Source organism: Physeter macrocephalus, chromosome 1 (genome assembly GCF_002837175.3).
Source record: "Physeter macrocephalus isolate SW-GA chromosome 1, ASM283717v5, whole genome shotgun sequence".
NCBI lineage: Eukaryota > Metazoa > Chordata > Mammalia > Artiodactyla > Physeteridae > Physeter > Physeter macrocephalus.
The window spans coordinates 39,721,121-39,739,666 of NC_041214.2; the positions used below are offsets into that span (position 1 = coordinate 39,721,121).

The 18,546-nt window shown below is 41.9% G+C and overlaps 1 protein-coding gene across 3 annotated transcripts in view; it reads left to right on the forward strand.

Annotated features, from left to right (window-relative positions):
* PLCL2 (phospholipase C like 2) overlaps positions 1 to 18,546 on the forward strand; it is a 200,959-nt gene that overhangs the window by 92,360 nt on the left and 90,053 nt on the right. For all 3 annotated transcript variants that reach the window (XM_007108536.3, XM_028490169.2, XM_028490175.2), the window contains one exon: positions 15,360 to 17,846. In XM_007108536.3, coding sequence (XP_007108598.2) covers positions 15,360 to 17,846 — 2,487 coding nt within the window. Of the gene's footprint in view, positions 1 to 15,359; positions 17,847 to 18,546 lie in introns of those variants that run through there.

An 18,546-nucleotide genomic window follows, 5' to 3' on the forward strand; every position in this document is an offset into this window, starting at 1 on the left:
TCCCCTGCATCGGCAGGCGGACTCTCAACCACTGCACCACCAGGGAAGACCAGTCTCAAGTTTTAGTCTTATTAAATTAAAAACTTCTCTACAGTAACGCTTTTAAAAGCACAACTAAATTACTTGAAAAACAGATTTATAATTCGAATAAACGTGGTTCAGCTAAAACTCCAGCTCTTTCCAGAGAACAGAATGCAATTTCTGTGTTGCTATTAAAATTTCCAGTAAACCCAAGTGAATTTTACATCCTGTTTGGTTTGGGGGAGGAGGGGAGATGCATCAAATCAGATTAAAAGATAAACTTATAGCTAATCTAATTTTTAGATGCATTTCCCACGTGCCATGAGCCACAGACTAACTCAGCAACTTTACATTTCTGCACCTGGAGAGTTGGGTTTTGAGGTGTCCGCAGGGTAGAGAGTCCTAGATTGTTGATGGTGACACATATCGCAGTGATGATGTCATATGTGTATAATACATCATGTTTTGATTTAAAGTGAGAGCTACAATGCACATGCATTTGTTGGGGGGCTGGCGGCGGGGGGAGATGTGATCCCTAGAAGAGCTGATCTGTGGTCTGTTGACATTGTTGCTTGGAATAGCACAGTCATCAGCTCCCTCACCCTGCCTTGCACCAGCTCCGAGAGCCCCTGCTCCATCCACCTCCCATACGCCCTTCTAACAACTGTATCCCCTTTGTGAAGGCTGCCCTGCCATTTCCCGCTCTCCACAGCGCTCACCCACCCCTCCGTTCATCACATCCAGCAGATCGTAATTCCCATTTGTGTCTCGCTTCCCCTTTTGGGGGCTGCACGGGGCCTGCCGTGAGGTTTGCAGGAAGGCCTGGGCCAGTGAGAGTCATGGGAGAGCAGGGCTCTGCATGGTTAATAACAGCGGGTCTGATTGTGCCCCCAGATCAAGGGGAGCCCCAGCCGAGAGCTGGGCAAGGACTAAGCGCCAGCCAGGCAAGCTGGGGATGGGGCTAAGGGTCCATCCCCACAAAGGGGCAGAGGGTGGGGAGAACTGTAGAAGCCTCGGGAAATAAATAAGCAGCAGCCATGAGGACTAGGCCACCACGCCCAAAGGTGCACATGGCTACCCTTCCACTGATTCAAGACAGCAAGACTAAGCCAGACCTCACCACAGGTAGAGCTGGGTTCCCAGCCTGGTAGCATGGGCCCTCAGACTGGGCAGAGACATGTCCAGACAGACCCAACTGGCAGCCTGCCTGCCTGCCTTCCTGCCAGTCAGGATGGGACCATCCCTGAAGCTGAGATTGGACTTTGGTTACACCTGAATCTCCAGTGCCTGGCACTTAGCAAGGATGTCACACTTTTTTAATAAGGTCGCTTTCAAGGAGGGTGAACACATGTTTCACTTTGCCCAGGACAGCCCCTGTTGTGGTGACATATTTATTAATAATTCCCATTATCACCCAGAAGTGCCCCAGTTTGATGTCACTGTACCGTGGGGAAATAGAGTCCAGCAGTTGCAGGTGGTTCCGACCATCCCCGGGGTCTGTGGGTGCTGCCCCCTCCTGTGGGATCCGTCGGGCACTGCTTCGTTTCCCAGTGCCTTCTGTCTGGAGTCTTCTCTGTAAGAGCCGGGGCCTTAGGGACTCAGTGCAGGGTTGCAAAATGGAAGGGTCACCTTCGAAACTCAGAAATCAAAGCACTGTTTAGAAGTGGTAGTTGGTGTCGCAGCCAGATTCTTGGAGTAAGGACCGCATCTTGCTTAGTAAGGGCTTTTGGGGATTTGTTTGCAAGTAGACCTAGAATTAGTCCTTGTTATTACTCCTGGATAACTTTAATGAAATAAAATACAGTATAATTAAATGTGGCATTTTTAGCTTGTATTATCTTAACTTCATGTAAAATCTAATCATGCCTCATAAATGCCTGTATTTCATTCTCACACCAGTATCCTGAAGCATATTAATAAAAAGCCCTTCTAGTTCCAAATCTCAAAACTAAAGTCTGCAGCATGTACTTTGTAGGATGGCTCTAGCTTCTTGGTTTTGTAATCTATACAACATGATGCAGAGACCCCTGTTAATAGTGTGTTCTGTGTTGTATTATTTAAAACATGAATCAGGTTCAGGAAGCTGTATTTAGGATGAGTTTTGTACCTGCTGCGTGAATTAATTGTGCACTTGGTATCCTGTCATGTCTCTCGGCGGTTGGGGCTTACAGCAATGAGGGCTAGAAATGGTGACACAAGATTTCACTGAAGCAGTTCAATTGCTTTAGTCACTGGCAGCATAGGCCCTTTAAAAATGCATTAATGATGAGATTTTGCTGGGTTTTAACACTGCTTTTCATTTCAGTTTGATGAGCTAATTAATTTGGAAGGGACTCCTGGTTTTAAAAGGGTATATACACGCTGATTCAGGAGAATGGCAGGACTGGACCTTCTGCCATCCAAATTGGCATTGCTCTGTTTTCCAAACGCTCTCGCTTAATCGCTTGAGTCTTATGGCTTCCTGCCATGTGGGCATGGGCATTTTGACTGATTTCTTAACCAAAGTGTAGCTTTTAATTTTAAAAAAACGGAAGGCATATTTGTGGCACTTCAGGAGGTGTTTGTGTTAGGAAATCTTGTATTTGCATGTAACACCTCTGTGTAGAAAAGTGGTGGGTTGGAAATTGACTATAACTTAAAGTTTTTTCAATAAATAAAACATTTCAATAATAAAACAATTTTTAAAAACTTACTGTGGTAATCATTTCATGATGGATATAAGTGAAATCATTATGTTGTATACCTTAAACTTTTACAGTGCTGGATGTCAATTAAATCTCAGTAAAACTGGAAGGAGAAAATGTGAACCATGACAATGTATACTGTAACACTTTGGGGCGATCGTAACTGTTGAAAGAGTTCTTTTAAAAGGATACAGGTTTCTCTCTGGTGTTTGAAATGGTGAGCCTTTAAGTGGTAATCTTTGAGCTCATTCATTTATTCAGGGAAGTTAATAAATATTTAAGTGTTATCATCCTTTAGCTCAGTTTCATTAGGCTGTGAAGGCAGAAATACCTACATGAATGGGCTGTTGATTCTCAAGTTATAAAACAAATGAGGCCTTTTTTATTTGTTGACCTTTTAAAACAGGTTGTGAGTTGTATTTGCACACACAGGAAAAGTTCACTTGTTTATCAGCTTTGTACACATTGGTATTTCTCCATCTGTGGCTCTGGAGCACGCGCCGCACCCAGAGGAGGTGCCGAGACTTCTCCCTCAGGGCTGCGGCGTACCTCTGCAGTGTCGCCTGCAGCCCTCATGCCAAGCCTCCTCTTGCCCACCTCCCCTTATCCTGTTCCCCAGGCCCTGTGAACTTCTTCGGACATTGCAGGCTCTTTCTCGTCACATGTCTTTGCATACGCTGTTCCTTCTGATTAAACTTCCCTTCCTTTACATTTCCGTCAGGATCCAGCTCACAGTCACCCCTTGGGGTCCCATCTCCTCTTGCTTTTCCAAGGACTTTGCTTCTTCAGAGATCTGTTCCCTTCTCCTGCATCATTAGTTTCCCTTCTTTATGGGACAAATCCCTTCAGCATGGAACCTGCTTTAATGTCTCCAATCTGAATGAAAAAAGAAACACACACGCTCTAACTACCAATTCCTTTCCCTGGCTCCTCCTTCACAGAGTTAACTGCAGTCACTGTCTCCATGTCTCATTAATCTTTGTCTCCAGCTCATCCCAGGAGCCCTTCTGGCCTTTGCTACTACCCTGAAACTGCTCTTGCCAGTGTCACCAAAGAACTCTGCCAAATCTCAAACATATATCACTAACTTACATCAAAGAATGCATTAAAAAGGGAATAAAGAAATGAAAAGACATGGGACATATAGAAAAGAAAAAGTAATGTGGCAGATGCCAATCCAGCTGTATCAATGATAACATTAAATGTGAATGGATTAAATAATCAAAGGCAGATATTGTCGGACTGGATTTTATTTTAAAAAAAAGATCCAACTATATGCTGTCTACACTTTTGATTCAAAGATTCAATACAAATATGTTGAAAACAGCAAGGTGGGAGAAGATATATCGTGCAAACGGCAACCATAAGAAAGCTTGAGAGGCTATGCTAATATTAAGCATGCTTTACTTTCCTGACCTTACCTCTCAGAAGCATCACTGACTATTCTTACTTAAACACTTTATTTCATGGCTGCTGCAGTACCACAATATTCTGAAGTCACTCTTACATTTCTGGTTTCTGCTTTCTTGCCTCTTTTGCTAGTCCCTCTTTCTCTACCCAACCTAAAATATTGGGATGCACCAGATTAAATGCTAGGCCATCTTTTCTGTCTCTCCTCCTTCACTGGGTAATCTCATGTGGCCACCAAGGTGCTATGGCTTCCAAATTTACATCTGTAGGCTTGACCTCTCTCCAGATTTCCACATTCATATATTTAACTGCCTACGTGACATCTCCACTTAGATATCTAGAGGCATCTCAAACTTATCATACTCCAAATAAAACTACTGATTTTACCCCCCCCAAAAACGATTCCTTAATCTTCCCCATGTAAATAAATGGCACCATTATGTGCCACTTAATCAAGCCAGAAACTTGGCAGTTGTCTTAGATTCCTCCATTTCTGTCATGTGCTGTGTCAATCCATCAGCAAATGTTGTCAGTTCTATCATTTATATTATCTTGAAGCCATCTACCTCTCTCCATCTCTGTTGTCACCACTGTGGTCCCAACTACGTCCTCAAACTCATCCTTTGTATTTCTGTGGTATCAGATGTAACATTTCCTCTTTCATTTCTGATTTTATTTATTTGAGTTCTCTCTTTCTCTCTTTTTTTCTTGGTGAGTCTAGCTAAAGGTTTGTCTGTTTATCTTTTTTTTTTTTTTTTAAAAAAAGAACAGCCCTTAGTTTCACTGATCTTCTCTATTGTTTTTTAGTCTCTATTTCATTTATTTCCACTCTGATCTTTGTTGTTTCTTTCTTTCTACCAACTCTGGGCTTAGTTTGCTCTTCTTCTTCTAGTTCCTTGAGCTGTAAAGTTAGGTTGTTTATTTTTAATCTTTCTTGTTTCTTTTCTTTTCTTTTTTTATAAATTTATTTATTTATTGGCTGTGCTAGGTCTTTGTTGCTGTGCGTGGGCTTTCTCTAGTTGCTGAGAGCGGGGGCTGCTGTTCGTTGCAGTGCACGGGCTTCTCATTGCGGTAGCTTCTCTTGTCGCAGAGTACGGGCTCTAAGCATGCGGACTTCAGTAGTTGTGGCACATGCACTCTAGAGCACAGGCTCAGTAGTTGTGGCACACGGGTTAGTTGCTCTGTGGCATGTGGGATCTTTCCAGACCAGGGTTCGAACCCATGTCCTCTGCATTGGCAGGTGGATTCTTAACCACTGTGCCACCAGGGAAGTCCTCTTGTTTCTTAATGTAGCCATTTATTGTTATGAAGTTCCCTTTTAAAACTGCTTTTGTTGCATCCCATAAATTTTGGTATTTTGTGTTTCCATTTTCATTTGTCTCAGGTATTTATTTCATCTTTGACCCATTAATTGTTCAGTGGTATATTGTTTAATCTCTGCATATTTGTAAATTTCCAATTTTCTTCCTGTAATTGATTTTTAGTTTCATACTATTGTGATTGGAAAAGGTACCTGATATGATTTCACTCTTAAATTTATCAAGGAATGTTTTGTGGCCTAGCATGTGATCTGTCCTGGAGAATGTTCCACGTGCAGTTGAGAAGAATGTATATTCTGTTGCTTTTGGATGGAATGTTCTGTACATATCTGTTAAGTCCATCTGGTCTAACATGTCATTTAAGACCAGTGTTTCTTTATTGATTTTCTGTCTGGATGACCTAACCATTGGTGAACGTGGAGTATTAAAGTCCCTTACTATTATTCTGTTGCTGTATATTTCTCTCTTTTGAGTCTGTTAATACTTACTTTATATATTTAGGTGCTCCAGTGTTGGGTGCATACATATTTACAGTGTCACATCCTCACATCCTCTTGTTGGGAATACCCCTTTATCACTGAGATACAGATCCATCAGAAGGAGTTACTGTTCTGACTGCTTGAATTGGTCCAGCCAGCCATATAGAATATAAGATATGGCCCATTCCTTCAAAACTTTTACTTTCCACTTGAGGAGATAAGGCTAACCCACATAAAACAATTGGAGATCTGAATAAGACTATAATTAAGTGTTAAATTATAGGGTAGAGACTATAAATACTGTACAATACTGTTTGGAGAAGAGACAACATTGAGGGCTGGACTAGTGCAGGCACATGAATGGCTTGGGACTTAAAAGAATATTTTGTAGAAAGCTGAGTTTTCCTTTCATATGAATTGTTTCTCTTTTCTTCTGATACTTGCCCACCTCCCACTAATTTCATATGCAAATAAACCATTGGGTTAAAAAAAGGCCCTTGGAAGGTTTTTTTTTTCTCCCTACCAGACAAGATAGAAAGAAAATAATAAACGAGGATGATAGAAAATACTGTTGGTGAAGCAATTTTCCTTTAAAATTTTAATTTTAAAATAACTGTGGAAATATTAAAATTCCTGACTGAAAGATCTACTGTTGTTTCTTTTTCATGGTGGATATAGCCCACGGCAGTAGCTTTGCTTGTGTATGGATCTCTATGGAAGCTTTTCTTTTGACTCTTGACTATCCCTGAACTACCATCATTTTCCTCTCAATGCAGTGACAGATTTAAAGATTCAAAAATAAGGAAAATAAATTCTTCCTCCTAAGCTACTCTGAAGTAGTGCAGAACCAGTACAATTTAGGGGGAAAATTGTGATTGAGAAGGTACTCTTAGAATTGATTGTAGCTAAGAATTCACATATGTAATTTGACTTGCATACCTTTTAAAAGGTATGATTTACCAGACAGTTATTAACAATTAGGTTATGTAACCATATCTCAAAACAGCTCTGCAATATAGGAAGTCGAGAGGCTTTAGAATGTGCTAAATAAGTAATTACCATATACACAGTTGAGAAACACAGTTTTCACCCCAAAGTGGACCACTTAAATACCATTATCATGGATTATAAAATAAAATTCATTAGCATCAGTATTTTCACTGGAATGTAAAGTAGCGCTGGTGTAGTTTGTAGGGGCTCAGTGCTCACCCTTAAGTTTTTTATTACTGGAGAAAACCAATGAATTTTATTGCAGTTTACATTGGACACAGATGTAGATGATGGTTTTGTAAATTTACTTTGAATAAATATCTCAGTAGCAGTGAAAGTGTATCACCAAAAGAGTGTGGTTATGAAAATATTATATTCTATTATGGTCCTCTGATTTTATAATTAAAGACTCCAGTGTTTTAAAGACAGGTGTAACCCATTACATCGAATGACTTGGAAGCTTTAACCTGACCTTGAAAACTTCATTTTACAGGAACTGGAAATTTGTTTTCTTTACATGCAATTGTTTTGAACACTGTAGGAAATAATATGGGAGTATGAAGTAGAAGGAATCATCTGAATAATTCTGACCAGAGAGTGCCCTGAGTAGTCATTTGGTTATTTTTTAGAGAAAACTATTATGGGGATGATTGCCTCAAAATTTTTTATATGTGAATACTTATACATGAGTTAAATTGTAATTGTCACTACATTGATGGGATTTAAAATTAACAAATGACTTTAAGAAATGGTTTACTTCTTTGTTCTTTCTCGACATGGGGATGCAGCCTTCTGAAGCTTTATTTTGAGAGGGCATCTGGCTATTTTTGACAGGTTCTCAAGGTATCTTGGGCATCACATCTATTTGGTCATGCTCAAAAGTTCTATGGTAGCATTAAGTAGTGGCCTCAGTTTAAAAAGACCCAAAGAGAGTGATGTTCATTCTGTTTCTTCTGGGATGGGGCTAACTTTCCACAAATCCTAAGTGATCAGAGTATTGCATCTACACATTTATGACAGTGTTTCTTTTTATTCTTCTTTCATGAAGAAATCATTTCAGTCTGAAATGTATTTACTGAACAGTGTCTAATGTAGGGTGTATAAAACTTCCGGCAGCATTTAGAGCACTTTCCCAATATGAACTCATTCTTATCATTATAACAACCCTAGGAAGCAGGGACTATAAATAACATATGGGGGGGTGTGGGTATTTTTTTAATCTCTATTTTATAGGTGGGAAAACTGAGGCATAGAGAACATGCAATACTAGCTTACATCTTGTGGCCCATAGCATTTCCATGGGTGATTCCTAAACTAGAAAGTTTATGAACTGCTGGATTATTTTGTTCTACTTTGGAATAAAGAAAACCATTTCACAGTTATAAATGAGCTCTTTCTGTGATTGATTGATTTTGCTGTTTTTATTAGCAAAATTCCATTATATATCCATAAATGATGTCATTTTCTCTTTCCCCTCTCTCAGTTTGTCATTTCTCTTTTGGATAGCCTTAAAATTCTAGGGAAGCAGAGGGAAATTTAGGGAATACAGTCCTTTAAAAGAGAATCACTTTTCCTATTAAACTATTAAGCTGGGTCAAGTAGACAACCTGTGGTTAGATGTAAGTAGATCACCTGTAATCCATCTGAACTGTAGTTCTTACCTACATTCCTCTGTATCTCACTTTCTTTTTTACTCTGGCTACCTTAAAGCTTTTCTCTTTGTATTTATTTTTTCAGCAATTTGACTATGATAATATAGGTCTAGGAGTGTGTGTGAGTGTGTGTGTGTGTGTGTGTGTGTGTGTGTGTGTGTGTGTGTGATTGTGCTTGAGTTTCTTGGATCTAACTTTGGAAAATTCTAGGACATTATTTCTTCTTCTGCCATATTCTCTCTTTCTTATCCTTCTGGGACTCAATTTTCACGTATGTTCTACAGCCGCTCTGGGATGCACTGTTTTATGTTTTTTCACTTTTTAAATCTTTTTGTGTTTTAGTTTGGATAATTTTTATGGACACCTCTTCAAGTTCACTGAATCTTTTCTTGGCTATGTTCAGTCTGCTTATAAGCCTATCAAAGGAATTCACCACTTCTGATAGTTGGGGTTTTTAAATAGCATTTCCATTGGACTCTTTTTTAATAATTTCCATCGTTCTACTGAAATAGCCCATTTGATCATGAATATTGTCTACTCCCCACCCCCAGATTATTTTGTATATTAATAATAGTTGTTTTGGGCTTCCCTGGTGGCGCAGTGGTTGAGAGTCTGCCTGCCAATGCAGGGGACATGGCTTCGAGCCCTGGTTTGGGAAGATCCCACATGCCGCGGAGCAACAAAGCCCATGAGCCACAACTACTGAGCCTGCGCGTCTGGAGCCTGTGCTCTGCAACAAGAGAGGCCGCGACAGTGAGAGGCCCGCGCACCGTGATGAAGAGTGGCTCCCGCTCGCTGCAACTAGAGAAAGCCCGCGCACAGAAACGAAGACCCAACACAGCCAAAAATAAATAAAATAATTAATTAATTTAAAAAAAATAATAGTTGTTTTAAAGTTCCTGTGTGATAGTTCTAGGTCACCTCTGAGTCTGGCTCTGTTGATTGCTTTGTCTCTTGACAGTGGGTTTTTTCCTTACATTTTGTGTGTGTCTGCGTGTGTGTGTGCGCACACACACGCGCACACTGTAATTTTTATTGCATGCTAAACATCACGCTTAATGGAGACTGAGGTAGATAATATTTATGCTCAGAAGTGAACATGCCTCTTCTTCTTCTAGGTCATTAATGTTTGGGGAAGTTGAGTCAGTCTAGTCAGTAATTGATCTGGGTTTATGTTTTGAGTTGCCATTGTTACCTTCAGTGTACTGCTGGCTTCAAATTCCTCTACCTGTGGGCCACCATAACCGTGTGTCTAGGTGGGGACTGGGGTCCTGGAGGGTTTACTCATGGTCCCTGGTCTGCCATCTGCTTTCATCTGCAAAGGCCTGTGTCAGAAAGGGCTCTCTTTCCACAGTCTTATGCCTCCTCCGTGGTATGCTGCCTGCTTCTTGGTGCCCAGCATCTGCTGGAGCCGGGGATTTCTTAGTCCTCGTGGTCTAGTTTCAATCTTAGGCAGCCCTGTGCACCTGGGCCTCAAGGGTGGGACCTTCTGGGCATTCCTGCCCTGCTCCCCAAGGCAGCCAGACTCTGCCTATATCTGTGGTGAGTTTCTGCCCCTCTCCTGGTGGTAGTAGAGTTCTGCTTTATTGGTACAGGCTCCTGAGTCCAAGGGCCAGTAGATCTTTGCTTGGCTGCAGAAGGAGATGGATTTTTCTTCTACCCATCCCCCAGTAGCCCAGGGAGAAAGCGGGCTTGCTGCCATTCCCCCAGTGGCTTAAGGCTTTTGCTTCGTCTGAGAGGAGGGTCGGGGAAGTAGCAGAGTTTCATGGTGTCCCCATCACCTGCTGCATGCCTGTGTCCTGGAGAGGGGCTCTCTCCTACTCTGGCCCCAGTCTTTCTCAGGAGCAACCTGTGAAGGCTTTCATGTGAGTACAGACTCTCCCTGTGTCTGGGGTACCCAGTTGCTCCAAGCTGATACAGTAGCCCACACTTGGCCTTTAGGATTTCCTTACAATTTAACTGATTTCTTTTTTTAAAAATTTATTTATTTATTTATTTATTTATTTATTTATTTATTTATTGTGGCCGTGTTGGGTCTTCGTTGTGGCACACAGCCTCTTCATTGTGGTGTGCGAGCTCAGTAGTTGTGGTATGTGGGATCTTAGTCCCCCAACCAGGGATCGAACCGGGGCCCCCTGCACTGGGAGCACGGAGTCTTAACTGCTGGACTGCCAGGGAAGTCCCTTAACTGATTTCTTTTATGTGCTTCCATGGTGGACTCTTCCTCCCGTGCTCTACAAACTGTGAAACAGTGTCTATGTCTTCTCTCTCCTTGGAGGGGTTTTTCACTCCTTGGAATTCAGTTCTCTTGTGATCACAGTTCTCTGATGGGTATAAGAAAAGTTGTGATTTTATTGATAGTCTGGCTTTTTCTTGTTAAGTGGGAGTGATGTTCTCTCTTGGCTTTCTGCATCCTAAGCTGTCATCTGAACTGGACTTGCCCACATTTGGGACTGTCCAATCACCCATAGGTTCCCAAGCCAGTAGCAGATCCGTGAGGAGAGCATCCTCAGGCCAAGCAGCTTTCTGTTACTTGCAGTAAAGGGCCCTTCCATGTGAGGGGGAAGCAGCGTTTGACCATATCTAGCTTTTCTTCAAGTTATTTTATTCTTTTTCAATTCATCTGATTTTATAAAATGACCTTCAGAGTGACTGTTTTTGCTCCAGATCCTTTTCTTTTTTTCTTTTTTCCTTTTTGCTCATCTTGGAGAGCACATCAAAGCTTTAAAGATGTATGAAAAACCTTGCAAGCTAACCCTGATGTACCCGGCATGACTTATTCCTTCAACTCAGAGCTATTGTTACTGAGCTGAAGAAAGGTCAGGCCTTGCTGTGCTTGTTTAATAGGCCTCAAGTTATTTCTGGAGTTTTTTGTTTTGTTAAGGATAGAAATTTCTTTTTCTTTTTTTTTTTAAACATCTTTATTGGAGTATAATTGCTTTACAAGGACAGAAATTTCTTTAACCAGTGTTTCCAAACTCTCTTTCATCCCAGACTCCCTTCAATAAACATAAAGATCTCATACTCTTCTTTAATGTTACTTATATCAGAGTAAATAACTGGACTCAAAACCAACCAGAAGGATAAACGGCTGCTCTGTCTTCACGCTCCATCCCCATTGTTAGGGCGCCGTGTCAGTTTCTGCCAGCGTATTGAATCTGGAGGTTGATTCGTCATTTTCTCGTGGTGTTATATTGAGAAATAGTCAAAGAGAAAATGGAAACAAATCAGTTTAGACATACAAGAGGAATGCAGTAGGACCCACCAGGCCATGCTGTCCCAGTAGGACATCAACTCCTGGGCCTTGACACCAGACTCCGACTCCTCAGACGGGTTTCCTCTTCTCTAGAAGGTGCTACAGTGGTTGCATCAGACTCAAGCACCTTGTTGCCGGCAAAGAAGTGAGGCCCACCTATTTGTCACCTCATTTCAGGATGAGAATTTATGAAATTGCTCACTCCCATTTATGAACTGCTACCTCTGAAATACCCCAGATGGTCGTGTTAGAGGCCAAAAGGTAGTGACAAACTTCTGTTAAATAAAGTAGGCAGTCTTGTTAGAAATAGGTATGTTTTTCCATTGGGTTCAATGTGGCTACTTCCGTTTTTATTGTTAAATATAAGTTCTATAAACATTTTCGTTCTTCCTGAGTTTGCTGTGATGCAGAAAAGCTCGCTTAGCCTCTTGCTAGGTCATTGCTTTCAAAAAATTATTCCTGATACAAAAATGTTATTCTGTAAGTAAGCGTTGGTTAAACATATAAATGAATCTTTAAGCTTCTGTCCCGAAATAAGTGTTGGTTAAACACATAAATGAATCTTTAAGCTTCTGTCCCGTTCAAAATTTTATGATGCCTTATCTAGAATTCAGAATTTCAGGGTTGATATGGAGGTGGATTCTTTCGGAAGCTGGTTTTCTTCCAGACTGGACGTAACTTTTGTGTTTCTTCTCTTGGTATTAAGAAGTGCTGATAGTGCAGCAGAAATGCACCAGTGGACCAAGTTTATCTACATGTTGTGGTTTCCACCACTCGGAAGCTTTAGGTGACGAGTACTTACAACATTAAGAGCCAGTTCTGAAACATCATCTGTACAATTTTTAAAAGTATTTGGAGGCATCTCCATCTCAGCAGAAACTTACATTTTTTTCTTCTGGTTTTAGGTGATTAGTGCATGTTAGTTATACACATTAGTTTTCCTTTAGTTAAAAAAAAACTGTATGTGTAGCACATATAGTTTGATCACTTTTTAATTTTAACTTTAAACTAACTAACATTAAGACGCAGCACAGAAAATAGATTCTAACTCTGCTGCCGACGGGCTGCGTAGCTTATGCGAGTACGTGATCACTGCTGGGCTAAAAAGTAAAGGCTAGGTGGAAATATGTAGGATGGGATAAAGATTCTGGGACAAAGTCAGGCAGGTTGGGGGCCTGGGTCTCCTGCTGAGGAAGCCCAGTTCTCCCTCCATCTGCCTTCCTCTTCCTTTCCTCTGGGCTGTGGGGGACCAGCTTGCCTTCACATCCATCTGTTGCTTCCAGCCAGTCAGCTAGCAGGGAAGGAGAGACAGACCTTTTCATTCAGGCATCCATGTGCTGAAGTGGTAGTCCAGTATTAATCAATATGTTGAGAATGACAGAATAAAAGATTACACTGTTGAGAAAATGCTGTATATATATTTCAATGAATAAATGGATAGGCACCTCCATTTATCTTTGTGATTCCTTTTACTAGTGGCAGCTTTGAGATATAATTTATAAAAATTATAAAATTCCCTTACTTAATTAGTATGCTGTCTTTATTAAAGGTAAATATGTATTTTTAAAGGTAAAGACAACCCTCATTCTGAAAAATAGGAAATTCATGCATTTGTTTCATACCCTTATACATGGCTGACTACAAATTTAATTTCATGCCAACTTGCTTGAATAGACAATGTAAGTTTTAGGGATTGGAACAGCTGTAGTATTCAGTACAGTGTATCTTATAGATACCATTACCACAGCTTTAATGTCTTTTGCACTTTATTGCTTGGAGGATACAATTATAAAGAAATACTCTGCCTTGTGGCTTTTATGTTTCATGTTGGCATTCAGATCACAAAAGCCTCTTTGGTTCATTTTGAAACTTTGAGGGAAATGATACCTGTATGATTTCAAGTTTAAGTTTAATTGCCTTCTGCAAATTGCTTTTGGAAGTATAGGTGGTCAAAAAGTAAAAGTAGTTTTAAATTTCAGACACAGAGAATAGCATAATCACTTTTTAAAATGTGGAGGTTTCATTCAAAATAGATTCTCTTGGGGACTTCCCTGGCAGTCCAGTGGTTAAGACTCCACGCTTCCACTGCAGGGGACGTGGGTTCGATCCCTGGTCAGGGAACTAAGACCCGACATGCTGCATGACACGGCCAGAAAAAAAAAAAAAAAATTCTCTCAGAGCAGGAAAGTTAGAATGCCTTTGTATAATATTTTGCATGCTCTTTTCTTTATTGCATGAAAGTCATATAATCTCAACCTCCATCTCTCTTTCTTATTTATGAATATAATGACTTACTGAAAATTTATTACAAATTTCATATGCCTCCTGAAAGGCAATGTCGAGTTTTAGGTTAAAATTGTGAAAGATGTTGTGAGGCCATTTGAGCAATTTAAAATCATAATAAAGGCATCTATACAGGGAAAGAACTTAAATGCACACATAGATGTGGCATCAGCTCCTTGAGGTGAGCACCTGCTACATCATGCAGGAAAGTTGAGGAGTGCATTATTGGTGATGCAGACTGCTGTAGAAATAGATGTTGCCTGAAGTTTTTCACTTGGTAGTGTTACTAGTCTGTTAACATTGGAAGGACTTAGGTGACTTGTTCTAAACATTCGCCTGGTGCATGGGAGCAGGCTTTAATAAATCCAACTCCAGAATTTTAGAAGCACCTCTAGCTGAAATCTGGGCCTCCCACCCAGACTTAATACAACAACAGAAGTAAAACCATATCTATTTGAAGAGTTTAGGACCATTACTAATCTAATATGAGGCTCTGAATAGCCAAGAATTGCCGCTGGAATTTAAGTTTCTACTCACGTAACACATAATTTAATGGTTCATACTTAGTTTCCAGAAATAGCCCAGACAGCTTAGTGAGTCCAAGTGGTTAGAGAGTGGTTTTAAACTTTAATATACATTCCCATCACCTAGAGTGCTGCCTAAAGTGTAAATTCCTGGGCACCACCCCCTGGAGAGCTGATTCCATGAGCCTAGGAATCTGCATTTTACCCACGTAGCCCAGGGGATTCTGAGGAAAGTGGTTTAGTGACAGCCTTTCAGGAAACACTGGTGTAGGAGGTGTATATCCAGCAGGGCCTGCTTCACGGGTGTATTACCGGTGCATTGTACAGGCCCCATACTCAGAAAGGCTGTGTAGTTGGCTTAATGCTCTTCCATGGCCTTCTTAAAATTCTTAATTTCTGAACGAGGTTGTTCATTTTCCCCTGCATTTTCACTTTCCCTTGGGCCCTGCAAATTGTGTGGCCAATTCTCTATGCGAGCTTCTATTGGAATTGTGTTTCTTCATCCTCATGGGTTGCAATCATTCAATAATGATTTTTTTTTTACCTGTCTGTATTAGGCTGTAAATGCCAAGGCCACTTCTAAGCTTTAGAAGTGAATGAGTATCATTAATTATAGAACATACAATTGGAAATCCTAAGAGTATGATTTTTTTCCCAAGGAAATTAAATTTTTATTCCTAGTCTTGAACATAGAAACCTGTGTTTGTGTTATTCTAATACACTATGATGTTTTTCTCCTAGGATGGTACAAAACAGAAAAGAGAGCGGAAAAAGACGGTCTCCTTCAGCAGTATGCCCACGGAGAAGAAGATAAGCAGTGCAAGTGATTGTATCAATTCCATGGTGGAGGGTTCGGAACTCAAAAAGGTTCGCTCCAACTCTAGAATTTACCACAGGTATTTTTTACTGGACGCTGACATGCAGAGCCTGAGGTGGGAACCATCCAAGAAGGATTCTGAGAAAGCCAAGATTGATATTAAATCCATCAAGGAAGTGAGAACAGGAAAAAATACAGACATATTCCGCAGCAATGGCATTTCTGACCAGATATCTGAAGACTGTGCATTTTCAGTCATCTATGGAGAGAATTATGAGTCACTCGATTTGGTTGCCAACTCCGCAGATGTTGCGAACATCTGGGTCACGGGACTGCGGTACCTAATTTCTTATGGGAAACATACACTTGATATGTTAGAAAGTAGCCAAGACAACATGAGGACTTCTTGGGTTTCACAAATGTTTAGTGAAATTGATGTAGATAACCTGGGACATATAACTCTGTGCAACGCCGTGCAGTGTATCAGAAACCTCAATCCTGGTTTAAAAACGAGCAAAATTGAGCTTAAGTTCAAAGAATTGCACAAGTCCAAGGACAAAGCTGGTACTGAAGTCACAAAGGAGGAATTTGTTGAGGTTTTCCATGAGCTTTGTACTAGACCTGAAATTTATTTCCTTTTAGTTCAGTTCTCAAGCAATAAAGAATTCCTTGATACCAAGGACCTTATGATGTTTCTTGAGGCAGAGCAGGGTGTGGCACATATAAATGAGGAAATAAGCCTTGAAATTATTCACAAATATGAGCCATCCAAAGAGGGTCAGGAAAAGGGCTGGCTTTCCATAGACGGGTTCACTAATTACCTTGTGTCATCTGACTGTTATATATTTGATCCAGAGCATAAGAAGGTCTGTCAGGACATGAAGCAACCCTTGTCTCATTACTTTATAAACTCATCTCATAATACATACTTAATAGAGGATCAGTTCCGAGGTCCCTCTGATATCACAGGATACATCCGAGCTCTTAAAATGGGTTGCCGGAGTGTTGAATTGGATGTATGGGATGGGCCAGATAACGAACCTGTGATTTACACAGGCCACACCATGACCTCACAGATCGTCTTCCGCAGCGTCATTGATATTATTAACAAGTATGCATTCTTTGCTTCAGAGTACCCTCTCATCCTGTGTTTGGAAAATCACTGTTCTGTTAAACAACAGAAGGTCATGGTTCAACACATGAAGAAAATTTTAGGAGACAAGCTCTACACAACCTCACCCAGTGCTGAGGAATCTTACCTGCCATCCCCAGATGTCCTGAAAGGGAAGATACTCATTAAGGCAAAGAAGCTGTCTTCCAACTGCTCTGGAGTAGAGGGCGATGTTACTGATGAGGATGAAGGGGCAGAGATGTCTCAGAGGATGGGCAAGGAGAACGCAGAGCAGCCCAACCACGTGCCTGCCAAGCGCTTCCAGCTCTGCAAAGAGCTGTCTGAGCTGGTGAGCATCTGCAAGTCGGTACAGTTCAAAGAGTTCCAGGTATCCTTTCAGGTTCAGAAGTACTGGGAAGTCTGCTCATTCAACGAAGTGCTTGCCAGCAAATACGCCAACGAGAATGCGGGGGACTTTGTCAATTACAACAAGCGCTTTCTCGCCAGGGTTTTTCCCAGTCCCATGAGAATTGACTCCAGCAACATGAACCCTCAAGATTTTTGGAAATGTGGTTGTCAGATCGTGGCCATGAACTTTCAGACCCCGGGACTGATGATGGACCTGAACATCGGCTGGTTTAGGCAGAACGGGAACTGCGGCTACGTGCTGCGGCCGGCCATCATGAGGGAGGAGGTCTCCTTCTTCAGCGCCAACACCAAAGACTCCGTCCCAGGAGTCTCACCCCAGCTCCTTCACATCAAGATCATCAGCGGGCAGAACTTCCCCAAACCCAAAGGATCGGGTGCTAAAGGCGACGTGGTGGACCCTTACGTCTACGTTGAGATCCACGGGATCCCCGCTGACTGCGCAGAACAGAGGACGAAAACAGTGCACCAGAACGGAGACGCTCCCATCTTCGACGAAAGCTTTGAGTTCCAGATCAACCTGCCCGAGCTGGCCATGGTGCGCTTTGTGGTCCTGGACGACGACTACATCGGGGATGAGTTCATCGGCCAGTACACGATTCCCTTCGAGTGTCTGCAGACGGGCTACCGCCACGTGCCGCTGCAGTCGCTCACCGGCGAGGTCCTCGCCCACGCTTCTCTGTTCGTGCACGTGGCCATCACTAACCGGAGAGGAGGCGGGAAACCTCACAAGAGGGGCCTCTCTGTGAGGAAAGGGAAGAAGTCCAGGGAATATGCGTCCCTGAGAACACTGTGGATTAAAACTGTGGACGAGGTCTTCAAGAATGCCCAGCCCCCAATTCGGGACGCCACCGACCTGAGAGAGAACATGCAGGTACGGCGCGGGGGCTTGTGTGCGCCTGCGCGCGGTGTATGAGTCTATTGGAGGGTTTCTTTAAACAGCAGTATCTCCGATCTTAAATACTTTGTAAATTCCCATCGCTTGTAAGAATGTTTACCACCGATCTCATTTTTTTTTAATCATGTGACTTTCCAAAACGGCAGCTGGTATTGAACACACTCTATGGGAATGAGACAGCCTTGCTGCTGAGTCCACACCCGTCCTGGTCCCCGTTAACCACTAGGGAACAGTCCCCCGTCTTCTCTAGAAGCGCACATGGGAATCTCTGGTATTTCTGAATATTCCTTAGCTGGAACACCCTGACGTCAAGCCCATCAAAGTAGAGGGACACGTTTCGGTCCTTTCTTGTGGGGCCGTCATGCTGTGGGAATGGTGAGCCTGTAAACAGCCCGTGGGTTAATGTATTGAGCCTGCTCTTGACTCTGGAGCGCAGCTATCTAATTGTGTAAGTAAAAGACACGTGACACCTGTATTTATTAGATGTCTGAGATAATAATTACCTCTGAACCGCATAGTGGCGAAAAGCAATCAGTCAGGGTTAGGTATGTAATTAAGGATTGTCCACGTGTCTAGCAGGATACTGGGGCTACCAGTGATGCAGAACGAGGCTGCGAGGTCTACCTCACACACACACACCTGCCCCAGCCCACCCCAGTGTGTGATGGATCACTGC